The 20,167-nt window shown below is 41.7% G+C and overlaps 1 protein-coding gene and 1 long non-coding RNA gene across 3 annotated transcripts in view; one reads left to right on the top strand and one right to left on the bottom strand.

Moving 5' to 3' along the window:
* The window catches only part of SLIT3 (slit guidance ligand 3), a gene marked incomplete at its 5' end in the record, with an annotated part of 594,733 nt that extends 592,055 nt beyond the window's left edge, over positions 1-2,678 (bottom strand). The window contains one exon of one of the 2 annotated variants that reach the window (XM_082724113.1): positions 2,040-2,678. In XM_082724113.1, coding sequence (XP_082580239.1) covers positions 2,040-2,677 — 638 coding nt within the window. The remainder of the gene's footprint in view (positions 1-2,039) is intronic. The other variant, XM_082724112.1, reaches the window with a different exon arrangement.
* On the top strand, positions 1,435-18,549 carry LOC309861315. Its single transcript, XR_014309863.1, has 3 exons — positions 1,435-2,002; positions 15,946-16,110; positions 18,476-18,549. It is a non-coding gene; the product is annotated as an uncharacterized lncRNA (long non-coding RNA).
* The last annotated feature ends 1,618 nt before the right edge of the window (positions 18,550-20,167 follow it).

Raw genomic sequence — 20,167 nt, 5'->3', positions numbered from 1 at the left:
CCATGTCACTCCACACACCCCAGCCCAAGAGGCACCAGTGCCCGGAACCAAGGTAGTTGAGACTCAGATATTCCAAAGCACTTCCCACTCTGCCAGTGCCTGCGAACGACAGTGACTGCAGCGGGGGGACATGGGAATCCTCAGGACTCAGTCTCCACCCAGTGTCTCCAGTGGTAGAGCAGATGGGGCGCTCCAAGCTGCCTGGGTCTCCCGGGGAAAGAGATCGGTGACATACTGACTGCAGTATGTCTATAGCTTTTGAGGACTTCCCTACCTGCCAGCAGGAGAAGGGCTCATGCCCACCTCCACCCACGGTTTCCCAAACAGGTACCATGATTTTGAGGATGGAGGAGAGGTAGTCTCACGATTCCAAACAGGAGAGCCAATGTCACAGCAAGCTGAATGTTGGTGGGGTCCACCCAAAGCAGTAGCAAGAGCAGGCTACCCTAAGACCCAAGCCCAGCCAGAAACTTCCCAGGAGCATCTATTTACAGATCTTGGCCCCAACTGACCCTTGTTCCAAAGACGGCTAGTAGACGGGGAGATACCCAGAAATACCACTACGACTAGTTTTAAACTGGTACTGTAAAATATAAGATCTGAATTAAGCTGTGGACACCTGGATTGTGGCCCCTTTTGTGCCACTAACTTGCTGCGTTACCTTGGGCAAGTCTTCTTAAAAGTCTGAGCCTCCTTTTCTACTTATGTTAATGAAGGTTCGGCTCCAGTGCTCTAGAATTGCACGACCACACAGAATAAAGAATGCACTTGGAAAAAAAAAATGTATGTTTTGAGCCACAGGAAAGCTCCAGGAGAAAGGAAAACAGTTATACTGAGTCTCTGCCTAGGGACACGCGGAGTTAGAGGATGAGACGTGAGGTGACAGGAGGTGATCAACAGGAGTAACACGCTGTAGGACAATTCAGTCTCATGCCACTCTCTTACAGCCTCAAGTCAAGAGAGCAGAACGGAAGACCCAATGCACCCACCCCTGAGATGCAATGGGCAAGGGAGACAGAGGGAGAGCAAGACGCGGAGAAGTCGATTACACTGGAGCAAACCCTCACCCACTTCTGGGCTGTGTTCCCAGGCCGGTTCCAACCCCCTCCTCCATTTCTCCTTCTTTCCTTACTCCCCAACTGTGGGCTGGGAAGAGCCCACCCTCGGAGTCCAAGTTTTGAATTTGGTCCGAGGATCAAAATGATAAATGTTTCCAAAACGTTGACATATGAAAAGTAAATATTTGGTTGCACAATTGGGGTTAAAACGAGGGTCAATCCACCCCACTCTCCAAACGCCTCTCCTCTTGCTGCCAAACCCAGGATCCGAGGCTGAGTGCGGTTTGTAAGATTATAGCGCTCGGTCTCATTTAAAGGGCTGTCAGCATTTCCATTCTCCGGCCCGTTTGGGGAGGCATTTATAACCAAGCCATAAAAAATTCACCCCGGCTGCAACTTGGCATCTGGGAGGCTGCGCTCCAGGCAGGGCGGGTTTTGCAAGCACCCACTCTCAATTCGCTTGGTTCCTCAGAAGTTAGACCTTTATACACATTCTCAACTTCGCTTCTAAGGGCAGCCGGAAAGTGACTGGCCCTTTCTGATCTTCAGGCAGGTCGGAGTCTCGGCCCTCTCCCGTCTCCGTGCCCTTACGCCCCATCACCTTTCGGCTTTCTCCTTCGCCCACCTCCTAAACGTGCGCGGATCCCTTGCCCTCGTCCTAAGACCTCACTGGCTGCAGTGTTCTTTCCTCCCCTCGCTTCCTGCCAGCGTTCTGCTGGAAGCTGTCACCCGGCCCTGCGTCTGGAGCCTTCACCCCTGGAGAAGCACTGCTCTTTGCCCATCGCAGTGGGCTTCAAGACCTCTCTCCCTAGACCTGACCAACGCCACAGACCCCAACTCAGGGGATAAAGGATCCGATCCGGGAGAGGTGACAAGAGACTGCATCCAGTGCGGCCAAGGGGAGAGGAAAGATCTGGTGCCTGGGGGCCCCACTATGGACCCAGGTGGGTGGCCCGGGTAGGGTGGGGCGGGGGTACTCACAGGCGTTCGGCGTTGCGGGGTATGCCCCGGGGAACCCCCCGGAGGCCCAGCCCGTGGCAGTCCACGCTGGCGGCGGAGCAGGTACACTTGGTGGGGCAGGCGGCGGCTGGGGGCCCGCTCAGGACGCTCGCCAGCGCCAAGGCCAGCGCCAGGCGGGCGCGCACGGCGGCGCCGGCCCCTGTCCGCCCGGGGGCCATGGTGTGCAGGGGCCCGCGCCCAGAGGAGGCTGCCTCGGCGGGGCAAGACGCGTGGAGCCCGGGGAATCGCGCGCGGAGCCCGAGCAGCCTGGGGAGCGGGCGGCGGAGTTGGCGCGGAGGAGGAGCGAGCTCGGCGCTCAGGCGCACGGGGCGCGGGCGGAGCGGGGCGCGCCGGGCGGCGGCGGCGGCGGCAGCGGCAGCAGCTCCATCCGCGGGGCTGCTACTGCCCCGCTGCGCATCGCTCGGAGTGCCCAGGTACAGAGCGCCTCCTGGGCCCGCTGGCCCGCTGCCCGGGGCGTGGGCCGGGTCGGGGACCTGGGGACGAGCGCAGTGGGGCACGGCGCCCGAGGCGGTCCGACTTGGGGCTGAGCTCGGGAGCGCGGCGGCGGCGGCTGGGGCACGGGGCGGCCGGGTGAGCTGGCCGGCGCTCGCTCTCTCCATTCACTGAGCAGGGCAGACACCGGAGACGCGGGGCCCACCCCTCCCGCCCCCCACAAAAAACGCCAGCCCCGCCTCTCATTGGCTGCGCCGCACGTCATGTCGACTAAGTTGGGAACTTTGCTGGAGCAACCCAGAGCCCGGAGGGGAGGAGGCAGGAGATGTGTTAGAGGGGAGGAAAAGGGGCTCAGCCAGCAGGGTCCCAAAATTGAGACCCATTCACTGTTACGGAGCCAAGGACTGATCAGGCTGGTGGCATTTTCTCTTTATTCTGGCACTGAGCTAGGCACTCAGCTCAGTTTTCTTTCCTTGGGTTTCAATATCGTCCCGCAAGAGGGCATCTGAGTACCCCATGTTATAAATGAAACAAATTTCAGAGAAGTAAAGGGACTTGCTCAAGGCCACACAGCTCCTAGGTACCCCAAACCGCAGTCCTCACATTCACTCATATTTTACACCACAGCCCATCGAAGCTGTGTCCTCATCTAGGAAGATCTTCAAAGATCCTACCTCATCTTGGCAAAGATCTGCAACTTATTCCTAAAGGACCTGTTTTATTGATACTACGCATTTCACAGTCACACGTGTCACATAAAATGTTTGATAGTATTGTTCATCAGCTGCTGCTGACAAACCCCACATGCAGACGGGTCCTGCTTTGCCTAGACCCAACGCCCGCTGTGCAGCTAAAAGTCACGATGGCCGGAACTAGGATCCCTGGACTGACAATGCCTGTCCATAGTCAGCTTTTGCTCCCTGACTTGGTGACTCTGGGCCAATCATGTCACCTCTGAGCCTCGGTTTTCTCAAAGCAAGGGGCCACAGCTCTGTTTGGGACCGCCTATCTGGGTTGTTTGGAGCATCAAAGAAGAGAAAGTGCTTTTGCAAAACAGTCATTCGCATGTGAGACATCCTTTCGGCCCCAGAGCCTTCATTCTTCCATAGCGCTCTAAATTGGCCAGGTCTGAGCTTTTCCAGATGCTGGTGGGGAGGGGCGCGTGTGTTAGAGGCTCCATAAATACTTGTAGGAATGATTTTGTTTGTTTGTTTGGAGGGAGAGGGCAGCAACTGGAGGAAGTATTGCCCAGACTTCTTTAAGGTCTGCTCACACTGGAAAAGTCTAAATGAGCCCTGAACATGCACGTGCGTGCACACCGCCCCCCCGCCACACACACACTTGCATGCACACACATGCTTATACTGAGGCTCACACACACACCATTATACACCTTCACACTCACATACCCACATGTGTACATGCATCGCCTCACACTATGCACAATCACACATACCACAATAATAATTACGCTACTGAGAGCTCTTTCCTTTTCTTTCATATAAATACTATTCTAATTCCTTCTGCCTCATTTTCCTTGAAGGAAATTTTCAACGACTTGACCGTATCCTGTGAATTTATAGTAGAGGTGTAGATTTTATTTTATACTATTTAACATATTTTCAAAATCATAGCTCCAGGCACCCAACTGCACGTACGTGTACACGTACATACACAGTCACACACACTTCAGCCCCTCCATCATTCATAAACACATTAGGCGTAATTTACTGCTGTTTTTCTTGGGAGCAGCTTTCTGTACCGATGCTGTTCTCAGCGCCCTCTGGTGACCATAGAGAGTCTAAGCCCTGGTCCATAGAGTGACTTCAGCTTCTAAGAACTCTAAACATCCTTTCCTCTGAAACTTTCCTCCAAACCTTGAACCAATTTAATACCAGGACTGAGGCAGATGAGAGAACTGGGCAAAGAACCAAGGGCACAAAAGCGTCTCAGACTGTCTGGAGCAGAAAAGAGTGGAGTTTTCTTTGTTTTCCCAAATGCACGCTAGAGCATGTTTTGCAATCCTTTTAGGCTGGGCCTGGGTCTGTGCTCTGAGCACAGTGTGAGGGTGGGGTGGAGGGCAGGGACTTTGTTTTCCATTTAAGCTGATGGGAAATTTCATGAGCCTGACTAGATCTTTAAGTGACTTAATAGGCATTCAAGTGTGCTTGTTTTTCTTTGGGAGAACACTTCAGAACAGAGCCTAAGAGTCAATCATCCCAAAGAAACAGACGGTGAAGAGGGCATGGGCCATATAAAATTAGGGAGCAGCGCTGGAACCACCTTGAAAGCCACCTGATCCAGCATTTCTGCAAGTGTGTTCTGACGACTACTAGTTCTACGTGTTTCTTCAAGAAAGGGGGGAAAGGGGGGTTCTTGGGCAAAAAATAGGGTGAGAAATGCTCGCTTTCACCACTCTTGGAGATTGGCATCACCAATGAGCATATTTAAGATTCTGAGAAGTCCTGCCGTAAGGAAACTGGTTTAAGGTTTGTTGAACCCAGTTTCCCTGGTATAGCTGACCCTTTTACATATAAACTTAAAATTCTTTTGAAATTTTTGGAGAACACTCAATATAATTCAGCCTCTGTATTCAATAATGTGGAAACTGAGGCTCAGAGAGGGAGGGTCACTGGTACACGGTTATCCAGCTAATTAATGAAAGAGCCAGAGCCAGGACCCAGGGCTCCCAGTGCTTAGAATTAGGCTCTACCCACTCTCCCTTACGGCTTCTGAAGCATTACTCTTCCCAGAGAAGTATGAGTAAGTCCTTAGGAGGAGGCAAGTTTGTTGGGTAGGACTTATTATGTCTAAGTACCAGAGATGGCATTTACACCTTGTGGTGTCATTTTCAGAGTTTCGCATAAGCCTCCAGGGCCAACTTTTGGATTTTTTTCCTTTAGTTCTCTTGAGGCTTCTCGAAAGCAAACTGCCCACCCATTCCCCAAAGAAACTCACCTCAAACTTTCTCCTCCACCTGTTTTCTGTCTCTCAGTGGAAGGCACCATTATTTACATGGCTACTATAATCAGTTGAGGTTTTCTGGTTTCAGCAATAGAAACTAGCTAATTGAAGTTAAAAAGAAATCATTTTTATGAACGCCTTTGGGTAGCATACAAATTTAAGGAGGAAGAAACTAAAGAAGGAAGTTTTTAAAAAGACACAAACCAAGCAGGATCTAGGATCAAGCCCAAACTTCCAAAATCCCAAACTTCCAAATTCCCAAGACACAAAGACTGGCCTGGCTTAGGTTATGTAATCACCCTGTTAACCACAGAAGGCCAGAATCTGTGGATAACAGTTCCGTGAAAGTTATACTCAGCGAGGCAGGCAGGAGCAGTGTTCTCAAAGGAAAACTGGGGAGCTGTAAACTGAAAAAGTAAGGGGATGACGAGAAGGCCAAACAGCACCAAAGCATCTTCCCGCTGTTTCATACCACAGCCATTCAGTTCCCGAGTCCTGTTAATTATTCCTCAGGAGTATCACTTGCATCTGTTCCCTCTTCATCGTTGGGCGTCCAGCTCTATTGTTCAGATCCTTGTTTCAGGCACGGCCATTGGTCACACCAGCCCCCAACTCATTTCTCTTTCTTACTTTTTTGTTGTTGTTGTTCCAACAATTCATCCTTGGTCCGGATGATCAAGGGATTTTTTTCTAAAATGCACACGTTGCAATGCAAACCTGAACTTTGAAGTAGATTTCTACGTCTGTACCTCAACTCCTGCTCTCCCACACCCACTCCGCGTAACATCCCTCCTGAACATTCTTCCTGGCTCTTTCCCGTCTGGCTAGCCCAGAGTTAGTGGAGCCTTTCATTTCTCCAGGAAACCTTGCAGATCCAGTCTATTAGATTTTCAAAGTCAGGGAATGTATAGAATCTATTAATTCCAACATTTATTTTAAAAATTTTCAAACATACAGAAGTATCTAATTCATTTTTGCATGCTTGATGCCTAAGAGGTACAAATTCATCCCTGATGATTGGTGAATGACTAATTTACAAGTATGCAAATGAATCATCTCTCCAATCACCTAGCTTATTTGACACCCTCTTGCTGCAGTTTTAGTCATTTCGATCAGTGTTACTTGATCTTCTGTGGGAGGAGGAGGAAACTATACTCTTCTAGAAACTCTGAGTGGGCTTTTGTTTTTTGTTTTTTGTTTTTTGATAACTATATACATTCTCCGCCCCACCCCACATTCTGATATGTTTGCTTCCCTCCCACTGAAACTTACCATTTGTGCTGGTTGTTCCCCAGTGAACTGTCCAGACTGCTCTGCCCACTATATGGACTGTATCACCTGTGCTCCCTTGGGTCTGCCCATGTGGGGAACTAGCCCAGAAATCTGGAGGAAAGTCAGCACTTCCTCTATAAGGATAGCAGTGTGGTAGTGGCTACCTTCCTTTACTGAAGGTCAGAGTTCATGTCCTCCAGCTGCCCTTCGCATCCCCTTATCTCTTTAGGGAGTAGGAGTAGTTTTCCGTTACTGCTAAACCTTGGGCAGTCCCCATCTCTTGATTCCTTAACCCTATCTCACTTTTCTAAATAGTCCCTCTACTTTACCTTCTTCAGATTACTCCTTTGGGTTGTGTTGTCTGCTTCTTACCAGGGGCCCTGGAACTGACACACTCCCTCACTGAGCCATCCTAGTAGATCTCTGAGGAATATGTGAACGGGGAGGGAAGGGAAAGATGACGAAAACTCCAATTTGAGATTAAGACTGTGATTCCTACTAAATCTTCCCAGGGGAGGGAAAAATTCACATATGTGAATTTTAGGGCATTTCTGGGGGAGCAGGATTGAGTAAAAGTACCATCAGCTGGACCTGGAAGGTCATTTTTTTTCCATGCAAAGGCTTCTTTTCTCTCTGTTGAGAAAAAAAGAATATTAAAGTTTTACTGCCAGTTACACTATTGAGCTTCCCAAGGGGGCAAGATCTACTCTGAATAGATAAATGTTTGATGACTGAATACATAACTTTAAAATATATAACCTATCCTGGAGAACAAGATAAAGCAATAGAACCTTCCAAAATCCAGAGCCGCCTGTAATGGACAATTCTTCATCTTTCACTCCAACTATGTGATTATAATTTAGAACTTTCTTGTTATATGATCTTGCCTCTCTCTCATAATAGTTATTTTCTAGGGATGAGCACTGACATAAAGCCAATCAGAGTCTTCCCTGAAATTTTTCCAACTGGAACTGGAGAAAGATTCAGTTCCTCTGTGACTGTAAAGTTGGAACATGTGAGAAACTAGAATGAGTAGACGTATTTTCAGTTGTATGGCCCAGCTGGTATAATAAAATGGATTTGACCCATTTTCTAGAAGTGTAAGTGGAATCTAGCTTAATTTAGCAATAGAATAGCCATTTATTGGGAACTTTACGCCCAGAAGAAGACACAGCTCACAGCTGCCAACAATCCAATTAGGAAGAGAAGTTTAAGATACATGAAAGAAGATAAAAGATATGGTATATAATTAAATGCTAATTAATGTGAGTCAGATAGTAAGTGCAACAAAAATTCTAAAAAGGAAAAAAAAATCACTTCAAACTGGATTGGAAGTGCTGAGGAATGCCAGTCAGTTTTTGGAGAATACACAGATTTGATGAGCTCAATGTGAGGAAAAGGGTCTTCCTCTTGAGGGAAGCAAATGCTATGAACCTATGGCTATGAACAGGCAGGAAAAGAATGGTATATGAGTCTAAGGAAAGGGCTTTGGGAATGTGGAACATAAGAGAGTTTAGGACAGATTCCATTGGTTTGAGAGCAAATTCGAGAAAAAGCTCTGATACTTGATTTGCTTTTGGACATGGGTTGGCCATCTGGGCTCTAGGAGAGATGATACAGATTGGAATCCCCAGAAAGGAACCAGAAATATATCCCAGATCAGTTTTGCCCTGTCTGAAAGGAGGCCAGATGAAGTGAAGAGCTCTTTTTTCTCTAAACTAGTACATCAAGATGGTGGTGATTCAGCCAGATGTGGGGTCAGGCTCTTGGTCCTCAGCACCAGAGGGCGGACCTGAGAGGCCTGGCAGACAGGTGAGTACAATCATGGGTCTGTACAAACTATGCAATGAAGCTTTGTCTCACATTTGAGCAAAGCAAGAACTGTCACTAGGGAAATGGCTCTCCAATTTGAAGAGTATTAATCACCTAATTAACCAGAACACCTGCTCATAAAATTCATCCCACCCAGGGAACCAAATTAAACAAAGCATGAGGATGTGCCACACGGACTTGGCGGTGGCATCTGCATTCTTGGCTGGCTTCCTTGGGCACTGGGGCTCAAAAAACTCTCCAGCCAGCTGTTGGGCTTGACAGAAACTTTAGAATGCCACCCTTGTTTAGCAAGCAGTGATTAGTGCGAAATCAGAGAAACTCCTCTTGCAACTTAACCTGACATCATGGATGCCCCCAATATGCTGGGCCTGTTCTGAGTATTTTACATATATTAACTCTCTAATCTTAATAACAACCAAATGAAGTCCCCTCTTGTGGCAGAGGCTAGCTTGATGCTCACAGATCCAGTTTCTTCTTTTTGGGAATACAAGAAGACTATATTTACCAGCCTCCCTCCCAGCCTTCCCAGCATTTAGGGTGGGGTCATATGCTTCATTCTGACCAATAAAGTTTGTGTAGAAGTGATGCACACCACCTCCAGACTTGATCTGTGAAACCTCTTATGTAACCAGGCAGGTCTTCTCTCTGCCTGTTCGCTACACAAACAGAGGGAATCCAGTGAAGAATCACAGTGTCCCGCCCGAGAAGATGGTGGAGCCACAGAAAGGAAGACACTGGAATCCTTGAATCACTACATAGAAGGCAATGACCATAAAGTCTGTAATAGGAGAATAACCTAACACTCCCGCTAAGATTTGGAGTTGTTCATTATTATTATTATAGGCTGATGTACCAATACAATCTTTTTTTTTTAATGTTATGTTAGTTACCACACAGTACTTCATTAGTTTTTGATGTAGCATTCCATGATTCATTGTTTGCATATAACACCCAGTGCTCATTACAATACATGCCCTCCTTAATACCCATCACCAGGTTAACCCATCCCCACACCCCCTCCCCTCTGAAACCCTCAGTTTGTTTCCCAGAGTTAAGAGTCTCTCATGGTTCATCTCCCCATCTGATTTCCCCTCCTTCATTTTCCCCTTCCTTCTCCTAATGTCCTCCATGCTATTGCTTATGTTCCACAAGTAAGTGAAACATATGCTAATTGACTTTTTCTGCTTGACTTATTTCACTCAGCATAATCTCCTCCAGTCCCATCCATGTTGATGCAAAAGTTGGGTATTCATCCTTTCTGATGGCTGAGTAATATTCCATTGCATATATGGACCACATCTTTTTTTTTTTTTTTAGATTTTATTTATTTATTTTACAGAGAGAGTTCACAAGTAGACAGAGAGGCAGTCAGAGAGAGAGAGAGAGGGAAGCAGGCTCCCTTCTTAGCAGAGAGCCTGATGTGGGACTCGATCCCAGGACCCTGAGATTATGACCTGAGCCAAAGGCAGAGGCTTAACCCACTGAGCCACCCAGGCACCCTGGACCACATCTTCTTTATCCATTCTTCTGTTGAATGCACTCAGCTCCTTCCACAGTTTGACTATTGTGGACATTGCGGCTATGAACATTGGGGTGCCCCTTATTTTCACTCTATCTGTATCTTTGAGGTAAACACCCAGTAGTACAATTGATGGGTCATAAGTTAGCTTTATTTTTAACTTCCTAAGGAAACTCCATACTGTTTTCCAAAGTGGCTATACCAACTTGCATTCCCATCAACAGTGTAAGAGGGTTTCTTCACATCCTCTTCAACATTTGTTGTTTCCTGCCTTGTTAATTTTTGCCATTCTAACTGGTGTAAGGTGGTATCTCAAAGTGGTTTTGATTTGAATTTCCCTGATGGCTAATGATGTTGAACATTTTTTTCATGTGTCTGTTAGCCATTCATATATCTTCTTTGGAAAAGTGTCTGTTCATGTTTTCTGCCCATTTTTTGGCTTGATTATTTGTTTTTTGGGGGGTGTTGAGTTTAAGAAGTTCTTTATAGATCTTGGATATCAGCCCTTTATCTGTAATGTCATTTGCAATATCTTCTCCCATTCTGTGGGTTGCCTTTTTGTTTTGTTAACTGTTTCCTTTGCTGTGAAGAAGATTTTTCTCTTGATAAAGTCCCCAAAGTTCATTTTTGCTCTGCAAAAGCAAGGGATAACAATGCAATTTTGAAATTATGTCTTCCCCAAATCACACAGGATGAATCTTAGGAAAAGCCATTATCTATGTGGTATGATTTCAGAAACAACGGGAAATTTCTCCCTTCCCAAAATAATACCTCCTCCTATTGGTTAATTAATGAAATGTTTTTAAATAGTAACCCTAATTGTCTGACTTATTTATTTCTTATTTATTGATTCAACATATATTTACTGTGTACTTTTGGGTAAAGGTCACATCATATATGTTCTAGTGAAGACATGGTAAATCATAATTGTTACTCTTATAGAGTCTTATGTGGGCAATAGATGTAAAACAACCAATTAATTGTAAAAAAATCAATTAATAATAATATATAATTAGAAATTATAAAGTGTTGAGAAGGGAATCAACAAGGTGATATGATAAAGACTGAGGCTGGAAATGTCTCAAAAATGGCCATGGAAGGAGATGCAAAAGACCTGAAGAATATGATATATCTATCTATCTATAGATAGGTCACTATTCCAAGAGACAAACATCCAAAGGCCCTATGCTGTGAGTTCACTAGTTGAGGAACATAAAAAAGGGCACTGTATGGATCCTAGGATATGAGGGACACTTTTTCTGGGAAGGCCAGAATTATTTCTTCTTCATGTTGTACTGATCCCGGGCTATGTGAAGTACTACAGTAGGTGGTATTACCCCTATTATTTGTATATATGAAGAGAAACCTAAATTTTTGTACTAATCTGCCTGGACACAGAATCAGTTGCAATTCCAGGGATATTTGTAGATAAAGGGGCTAGTAAATGAACATTAATTAGGGGATTTGAGTTAAAGGTATCTTGCATAAATAGCAACATATTTTTTTCCCATAGCTTTTAAGTTTTTAATGTGGCTGGGGTATAAGGGATGGAGTTGATGAAGACCACTGGAGTAGGAGGTTAAGGATCTTCTAACCCACTCTTGGAGCCACCAGCTCATTGAGGGATTATCTAATCTTGGGTAAGGAGTGTGCTTTTCTGTAAAATATTTTATTTCCCAACTTTAGCTAATGGCATCACCATCTACCCAGTTGGCCAAGAAAAAAACCTAAACATCATCTTTAACTTTCCCCTTTTATTCCTTTTAATTTACCCCATCCATCAGCTCACCCAGATCTCTTGACTCCTCAGCTTTAAATGTTGTGATTTCATACCCCAAATGTTCCATCTCCTTGGATTTGTTCTGCCCATAATGGCCTCTTACCCAGGCTCTTACCTAGCTTCCCTGCTCAACTCCTCCAGTCACATTTCAGAGCCTTAGAAGTATTTCCATTACTTACAGTGTAGTCTAAACTATGTACATGGTAAAGAAAGGTCTTTGTCTCTGCCTTTATCTCTTGCTTCACTTTTTCACAAATCCTTCTTCCCACTTTAGGCTGAGCCATAGAGAATTAGAATTTCCTGAAAGTGTTGAGTTGTCTACCATCTGTCAAGTTATCCCATTCTCTTCACACTTTCTGCAATGTCATTGCCCACCTCCTCTGGTGAAATTGTCCTGGTCCTTTGCCATGCAGCTAAAGCATCTCCACCTCTGTGAAGTATTTTATGCTTCCCTCCTATATTAGAGACTTCTTCATTTGATTTGTGGCTATAAACTTCTATTCTGCACTCCTACACTGATGTAATTATCTACTTATGAATATTCCGCTTGCCCAACTAGATTGTGGGTCTCTTGACAGATGGAATGTAATTGATTGACCTTCTTGAGAGAGCTGTCTATCCTCACTGTGTCTAACTCTTCTATTCTTTCTTCAATCCACCACCCCTTTCAGAATTTCTCCCCAAAGCTGAAACTGTTGTTTCCAATGACTCCCCCATTTTCTAGTTAAGTAAAAAGTCTTAGAGTCATCCTTCATTTCTACCTTCTTTTCATACACAACTAAATAATCAGCAAATCGCATTTATTTTTTCTTCAAGTCCAGAATTCAATCCTTTTGTTTCATGTCTACCTTTACAAAAAATGATGGTCACTTCTGGCCTGGATTCTGGCAATCATCTCCTAACTCCTTGCCTCCATCACTCTCTACCTTCTATAGCCAACCTTTAACTCAGCAGCCCCACATTGTTAAAATATACATCAGATCATGTAATTCTTGTGATCTAAAACTTCCTATGGAGACTTCTGCTTCTATCTATGATGGAATAACTGAAACTAGATTTACCTTTCCACCTTAAGCCTATAGAAAATAGGACACAATATATAAAAAAGATGATTTTCAAACATCAGAAGATAGGAAGTATATGACCCCTCCCTAAAATGAGAAACAAGTGAGGTGAACTGTAAATTACACCTTATTTCCTATAGATAATTTCCAGATTGCAGCATAGGGATGAGAACTCAGCATTCTAAGTTGAAGTTGAAGAGACAGAGACTGGAAAGACAACTTTGTGTAGAGTTGTAACACTACAACTAGAGTTGTAACCAAGAGGTAGGAGCTGAACAGAAGAGAAATCTAGGATCTACTGAGAGATTTCCTTGAGTCTTTGGTGAAGTATTTATTAGAGAAAAATACATGAGGCTGAAGAGAGAACTCTGACAGGAATAGGCTGAATTATTCTCACAGTTCACATAAGACTAGGAATAGATAGTGTTTCTACCAGCCACACTGAAAGACCCTCATAATATAATGCATTGAGTAGAAACCTCAGAATAATATTGCCTCTGCAGTGGAGCTGAAGACATTGGGGGCCCAAATGTCTCCAACTGATTGTCTCCAACTGATTCTATGTAACTTAACTGTGAGAAGAACAAAGTCCATGCTTTTATTATTTATTTATTTATTATTGTTTTTTATTAAGTTATATTAGTTACCATATAGGAATAGTTAGTTTTTGATGTAGTGTTCCAAGATTAATTGTTTACGTATAACACCCAGTGCTCCATGCAATAGATGCCCTCCTTAATACCCATCATGGGCCAACACATCCCCCTACCCACTCCCCTCTAAAACTCTCAGTTTGTTTCTCAGAGTCCACAGTCTCTCATGGCTCATCTCCCCCTCTGATTCCACCCTCCTTCATTTTTCCGTCCTTCTTCTAATGTCCTCCATGCTATTGCCTATGTTTCACAAGTAAGTGAAACATATGCTAATTGACTTTTTCTGCTTGACTTATTTCACTCAGCATAATCTACTCCAGTCCCACCCATGTTGATGCAAAAGTTGGGTATTCATCCTTTCTGATGGCTGAGTAATATTCCATTACATATATAGACCACATCTTCTTTATCCATTTATCTGTTGAAGGGCATCTCGGCTCTTTCTACAGTTTGGCTATTCCATGCTTTTTAAATAAATAATAGAGCAACCAACACAATTTCACAATGACTGCCATCCAATCAAAAATCACCTGGAACACAAAGAAGCCTGAAAAATATGATTTACAAAAAAAGGAAAAAAAAACAATATAAACAGACACAGGAATGGTAGAGGTGATAATAATTAATAGACAAGGATATTGAAACAGCTATTTTATTTATTTATCTATTTATTTTTTAAATGAACCCAATTTTTTTTTAAAGATTTTACTTATTTATTTGACAGACAGAGATCACAAGTAGGCAGAGACACAGGCAGAGAGGAGGAAGCAGGCCCCCTGCTGAGCAGAGAGCCCGATGTGGGGCTCCATCCCAGGACCCTGAGATCATGACCTGAGCCGAAGGCAGAGGATTAACCCACTGAGCCACCAAGGTGCCCCTTATTTATTTATTTTTAAGATTATTTATTTATTTGACAAACAAAGATCACAAGTAGGCAGAGAGGCAGGCAGAAGAGATAGAGAAGCAGGCTCCCTGCTGAGCAGAGAGCCAGATGCGGGGCTCGATCCCAGGACTCTGGGATCATGACCTGAGCCAAAGGCAGAGACTTTAACCCACTGAACCCCCCAGGTGCCCTAAAACAGCTATTTTAAACATAACTTCCTAAATATTTAGGAAGCAAAAATAAAAGAAGATATAAAAAGAAGCAAATGGAACTTCTAAAGATATAAAATTAGTATCTAACATGTAAAGGCACTGGATGGTATTGGCAGCAGGTAAAATTCACCAAAATCTTGTACCCAGAATTCATTAAAAACAAAACAAAACAAAAACTAATATAGCTCCATAATTAAAAGACAAGTAGCCAAATTAAAAATAAAGCCAAGACTTAAAGAGGCACTTCATCCAAGGAGGTAGATGAAGGGATACAGATAATAAGTAGACACATGGAAGAATGCTCAAAATCAGTCATGGGTGGGTGGGCGCCTGGGTGGCTCAGTAGGTTAAAGCCTCTGCCTTTGGCTCAGGTCATGATCCCAGGGTCCTGGGATCAAGCCCCGCATCGGGCTCTCTGCTCAGCAGGGAGCCTGCTTCCCCTTCTCTCTCTGCCTGCCTCTCTGCCTACTTGTGATCTATGTCTGTCAAATAAATAAAATCTTAAAAAAAAATCAGTCATAAGGGAAATGCAAATTAAAATCACAATGAAAGACCACTACACAGCCATTAAAAAGGCTAGCACTGAAAAGACTGAAATTACTAAGTGTTGAAGAGGATAAATAGAAACTTGAGCACTCATTCAGTGCTAATAGGAATAAAAATGGTACAAACACTTTGGATAACAGCTTAGCAGTTTCTTAAAAGTTAAACATATACTTATCATATGACCCAATAATTTCACTCCTAAATGCCTACCAAACAAAAAAGGGAAATATATGTCTACACAAAATCTTGTATAGCAATATTATTCATAATAGCTCAAAATTAGAAACTATCCATATGTCCATCAACTGATGACCAGATAAAACAAACAAAATTAAAAATGATATATCCACACAATGGAGTATTACTCACTCATTAAAAGGAACAAACTCCTGATACATGCAGCAACGTGGATACAGATCAAAATCATAGTGCTAATGGCAATAATCCAGATGCAAATATAAGACTACATTTTCTATGAGTCCATTTACATCAGATATAAAGAAAAGGAAAGTTATAGATACAGAAAGCAAATTAGTGGTTTCCTGGAGCTGGGTGTAGGGTAGGATGGGCAGTAGAAATTAACTGCTAACAGGTATAAAGGAAATTTTTGGAATTGTTCAAGAGTGGATTGTGGTGATGATAGTTACTCAACTATATACTTACCCAAACTCAAAAGTCAACTGGACTTAAAAATGTTTGCTGTATTTAGGAGGAGTAAAGATGGCGGAGAAGTAGCAGGCTGAGATGACATCAGGTAGCAAGAGATCAGCTAGATATTCTATCAAAGCATTCTGAACACTGGCAAATCCAACAGGAAATCAAAGAGAAGAAGATCAGCAATTCTAGAAACAGAAAATCCACCACTTTCTGAAAGGTAGGACCGGTGGAGAAGTGAATCCAAAGCAATGGGGAAGATAGACTGCGGGGGGGGGGGGGGCTGGCTCCTGGCAAGTGGATTTAAATTATACCTCAATAAAGCTGCTAAAAAGTTAATTGTTTAAAGTAAAATGACAACAGTTTACCCCTGAGTTTATAATATATGCAAAAGTAGAGGATATGAAAATAATAGCACAAAGGAAAGGAGAAGGTAATGGGAGTATACTGTGTAAGGTTATTATAGTATAGGAAAAGTGGTATAATATTATTAGAGAGTAGAAGATAAACTATAAAAATTTAAAATATGTGTTATAAACAATATTTTAAGGAAATCATAAAAAAAGACATATAACTAAATGCCAGTAGAAGAAATAAAATGAAGTGATAAAAATTTCTCACTAAAATAAGAAAATAGGAAAAAAGGCAAGAAAGAGCAGATGGAACAATATTAAACAAATAGCAAGATGGTAGACTCAAACCCGTATGGCCATAATGACGTTAGATATAAATGGTTTAAACAATCCAATTTAAAGCCAGAGATTTGGGGCACCTGGGTGGCTTAGTTGATTAAATGTCTGCCTTCAGCTTGGGTCATAATCTCAGAGTCCTGGGATCAAGTCCTGCATCGGGCTCCCTGCTCAGTGGGGAGCCTGCTTCTCCCTTTCTTCCCCACTTGTGATCTCTGTCTCTCTATCTCTCTGTCTCAAATGAGTAATTAAAAATACTTTTTTAAAGATTTGTATTTATTTAACATACAGAGAGAGATCACAAGTAGGCAAAGAGGCAGGCAGAGAGCGAAGGGAAGCAGAGCAGGATCCCTTCTGAGCAGAGAGCCCAATGCCGGACTCGATCCCAGGACCCTGGGACCACGACCTGAGCTGAAGGCAGAGGCTTGACCCTCTGAGTCACCCAGGCACCTCAAATAATTAAAAATCTTAACAAATAAATAAATAAAATAAGCAAAGCCAGAGACTTGTGGGATTGGATGAAGCAAAGCAAGACCCAACTGAATGATATCTACAATAAATCTTCTTTAAGTATAAAGACACAGAGAGTGTAATAATAAAAGGATGGAAAAGAATGCAGCATGAAAACACTACTCAAAAAAAAAAAAAACTAGAGTGGCTATATTATTATTATTAGAGAAAGCAGAATTTAAAATAAGCATTATTTCTAATTAACAGAGAAAAATAATTTTCATATGATTTTACTTAGATGTAGAATTTAAGAAACAAAACAGATGATCATAGAGGAAAGGAGGGAAAAAAAAATAAGACAAAGTCGAGAGGGAGACAAACCATAAGAGACTCCTAACTATAGGCAAACTGAGGGTTGCTGGAGGGGAAGTACGTAGGGGGGATGAGGTAGCTGGGAGACGGGCAATAGGAGGGCATGCGATGTAATGAACACTGGGTGTTATAATGCAACTGATGTATCTATCTCTGAAACGAGTACTACACTAGATGTTAATTATTGAATTTACATAAAACTTTAAAAAAAGAAACAAATAAAAGAAGCATTATTTCCCTCGATAAAGAGAATATGTTTCATAATGATAAAGGTGTCAATTCACCAAGAGAACATAACAATCCTAAATGTGGATGTATTGAACAACACAGCTTCAAAATACATGAAAACAAAATGCAGTAGAGCTAAAAAAAAAAAAAAAGAATAGACCATTCCACAATTATGTTGTGGGTATCAACATTCTTATCTCAGTAATTGCTACAAGTAGACAAGAAATCATTAAAGATATAAGAAACTGAAAAAAAAAAATTAGTAACCAAATAAGACTAATTGACATTAGACAACTCTCCACCCAACAATAGCAGAATACACATTATTTTCAAATCCACTTAGCATATTCACTAAGATAAACAATAGTCTGGGTCATAAAGTAAGTTACAATAATTTTAAAAGGATTCAAATTGTATAAAAATATTCTCTGACCACAACGGAATTAAGTTAGAAATCAAAGACACAAAGATACATGGAAAATCACTTAAAATGTTGAAAATTAAACATCACTCTTCTAAATAAACTATGGTGAAAGAAGAAATCACAAGGGAATTTAGAAAATATTTTTAATTCAATGAAAATGAAAACACCACATGTGAACATTTGTGGAATGAAGCTAAAGTAGTGTTTAAAGGGAACATTTTGGCATTAAATGCTTTTATTAGATAAGAAAGAAGGATGGAAATCAATAACCTAAGTTTCTACTTTAAGAAACTAGCTAAAGAAGAGTGTGTCAAACCCAAAGTAAACAGGAGGAAGGAAATAATGGAGAACAGAAATGACTAAAACTGAAACAGGAATGCAATGGAGAAAACCAATGAAATCATTTTTTTTTTTCTTTGAAGGGATAAAGTGGAAAATCTCTAAAATAATAATCATGAAAAAGAAAGAAGACGTAAGTGATCAATACCAGGAATTAAACAGGTATTGTTTAATTATATATAATTATATATAATTATATCTATAAAGCCAACGAACATTAAAGGAAGAATAATAGAATATTATGAAAAGCTTGATGCCAAACATTTGATAATTTAGATGGAATGGACAAATTCCTTGAAGAACACAAACTACAAAAGCTTATTCAAGAAGAAATAACCTGATTAGCCCTACATCTATTAAAATTTGAATTCATGGTTTAAAAACCTTACCACAAAGACAATCCAGGTTAGATATTTTCACAGGCAAATATAACCAACTTCACATAAACTGTTCAAGAAAACAGAAAAAAAGAGAAGAGTTTCCAACTCATTATGAGGTAAGAATTATCATGATATCAAAAACAGAAAAAGACATAATTGGACATAATAAAAAAAAAACTTTGCTTCCCACCAAAAGAAGATATTATAAAAAAAATACCAATATCTCTCATAAATATCAAAAATCTTTAACAAAATATTAGAAAATGGAGTTAAGTAATAAAAAAGATAATACCTCATGACCAACTAAAGTTTGGCATAAGTATGAAAAATTGGTTCAATTCTTGATAATTAATCAGTGTTGTTTAACTGAGTGTAAAAAAGTGTGTAACAAATAAAAGCAGAGTGTAAAACATGAATGGACTGTAAAAAAAGAAAAGCATATGATCATCTAGAGAGATGGAGAAAAAAGTTAACAAAATTTCACATCTATTCATGGTAGAAATTCTCAGAAAATGGGAAAGATGAAACTTCCTCAGACTAATAGCATATATCTACAAAAACTCTACAGTTAGCTAAGATGAAAAAACAAAGGCTTTCTTCTTAAGATCAGGAGCAAGGAAAGGATGTCTGATTCATCACTCACTTCCAACACTATGCTGGAGGTCCCAACTGATGTTGTAATATTAGAAAAAGTAAAAAGGCATGCAGATTTTAAAGGAAGACATAAGTTTGGATTTACAATGTGATTGTCTACATAAGAAATCTTAAAAAATCTACTTATAAGTGAATTCAGTAGGGTTGTATGATATAAGGTCAATATGTGAAAATCAATTGTTTTCTCAGATACTAGCAATGAATAACTGGAAACTGAAATTACAAAAATAGTACCATTTACAACAGCATTAAAAGGTATGGTGACTAAAATAACAATAAAAAATGATAAGATTTAAAATAAATAAATAAAAACAAAAAATAGCAATAAAAAAACATGAAATACGGGATGCCTGGGTGGCTCAGTGGGTTAAGCCGCTGCCTTCGGCTCAGGTCATGATTACACATCATGAGTCCCACATCAGGCTCCTTGCTCTGCAGGGAGTCTGCTTCTCCCCCTGCCTCTGCATGCTACTATGTCTGCCTGTGCTCTCTCTCTCTCTCTCTGACAAATAAATAAATAAAATCTTAAAAAAAAAAAACAACAATAAATACTTAGAGGCAAAACTATGTATAGGATTTAAAAGCTGAAAATGACAAAAAGGTTGATTAGAGAAATCAAGAGGACCTTATAAATGGATAGCTATATACCTGTACTCATGGATTAGAAAATTCAATATTGTTAAGCTGTCAATTCTCCTCAAATTGATTTATACATTCGGTGTAATCCCAATCAAAATCCTG

This window comes from Mustela nivalis (assembly GCF_964662115.1).
Source record: "Mustela nivalis genome assembly, chromosome: 3".
In the NCBI taxonomy this organism is placed as follows: domain Eukaryota; kingdom Metazoa; phylum Chordata; class Mammalia; order Carnivora; family Mustelidae; genus Mustela; species Mustela nivalis.
The sequence above is the reverse complement of the archived record's forward strand: the minus strand, read 5'-3'. Positions and strand labels throughout refer to the sequence as shown.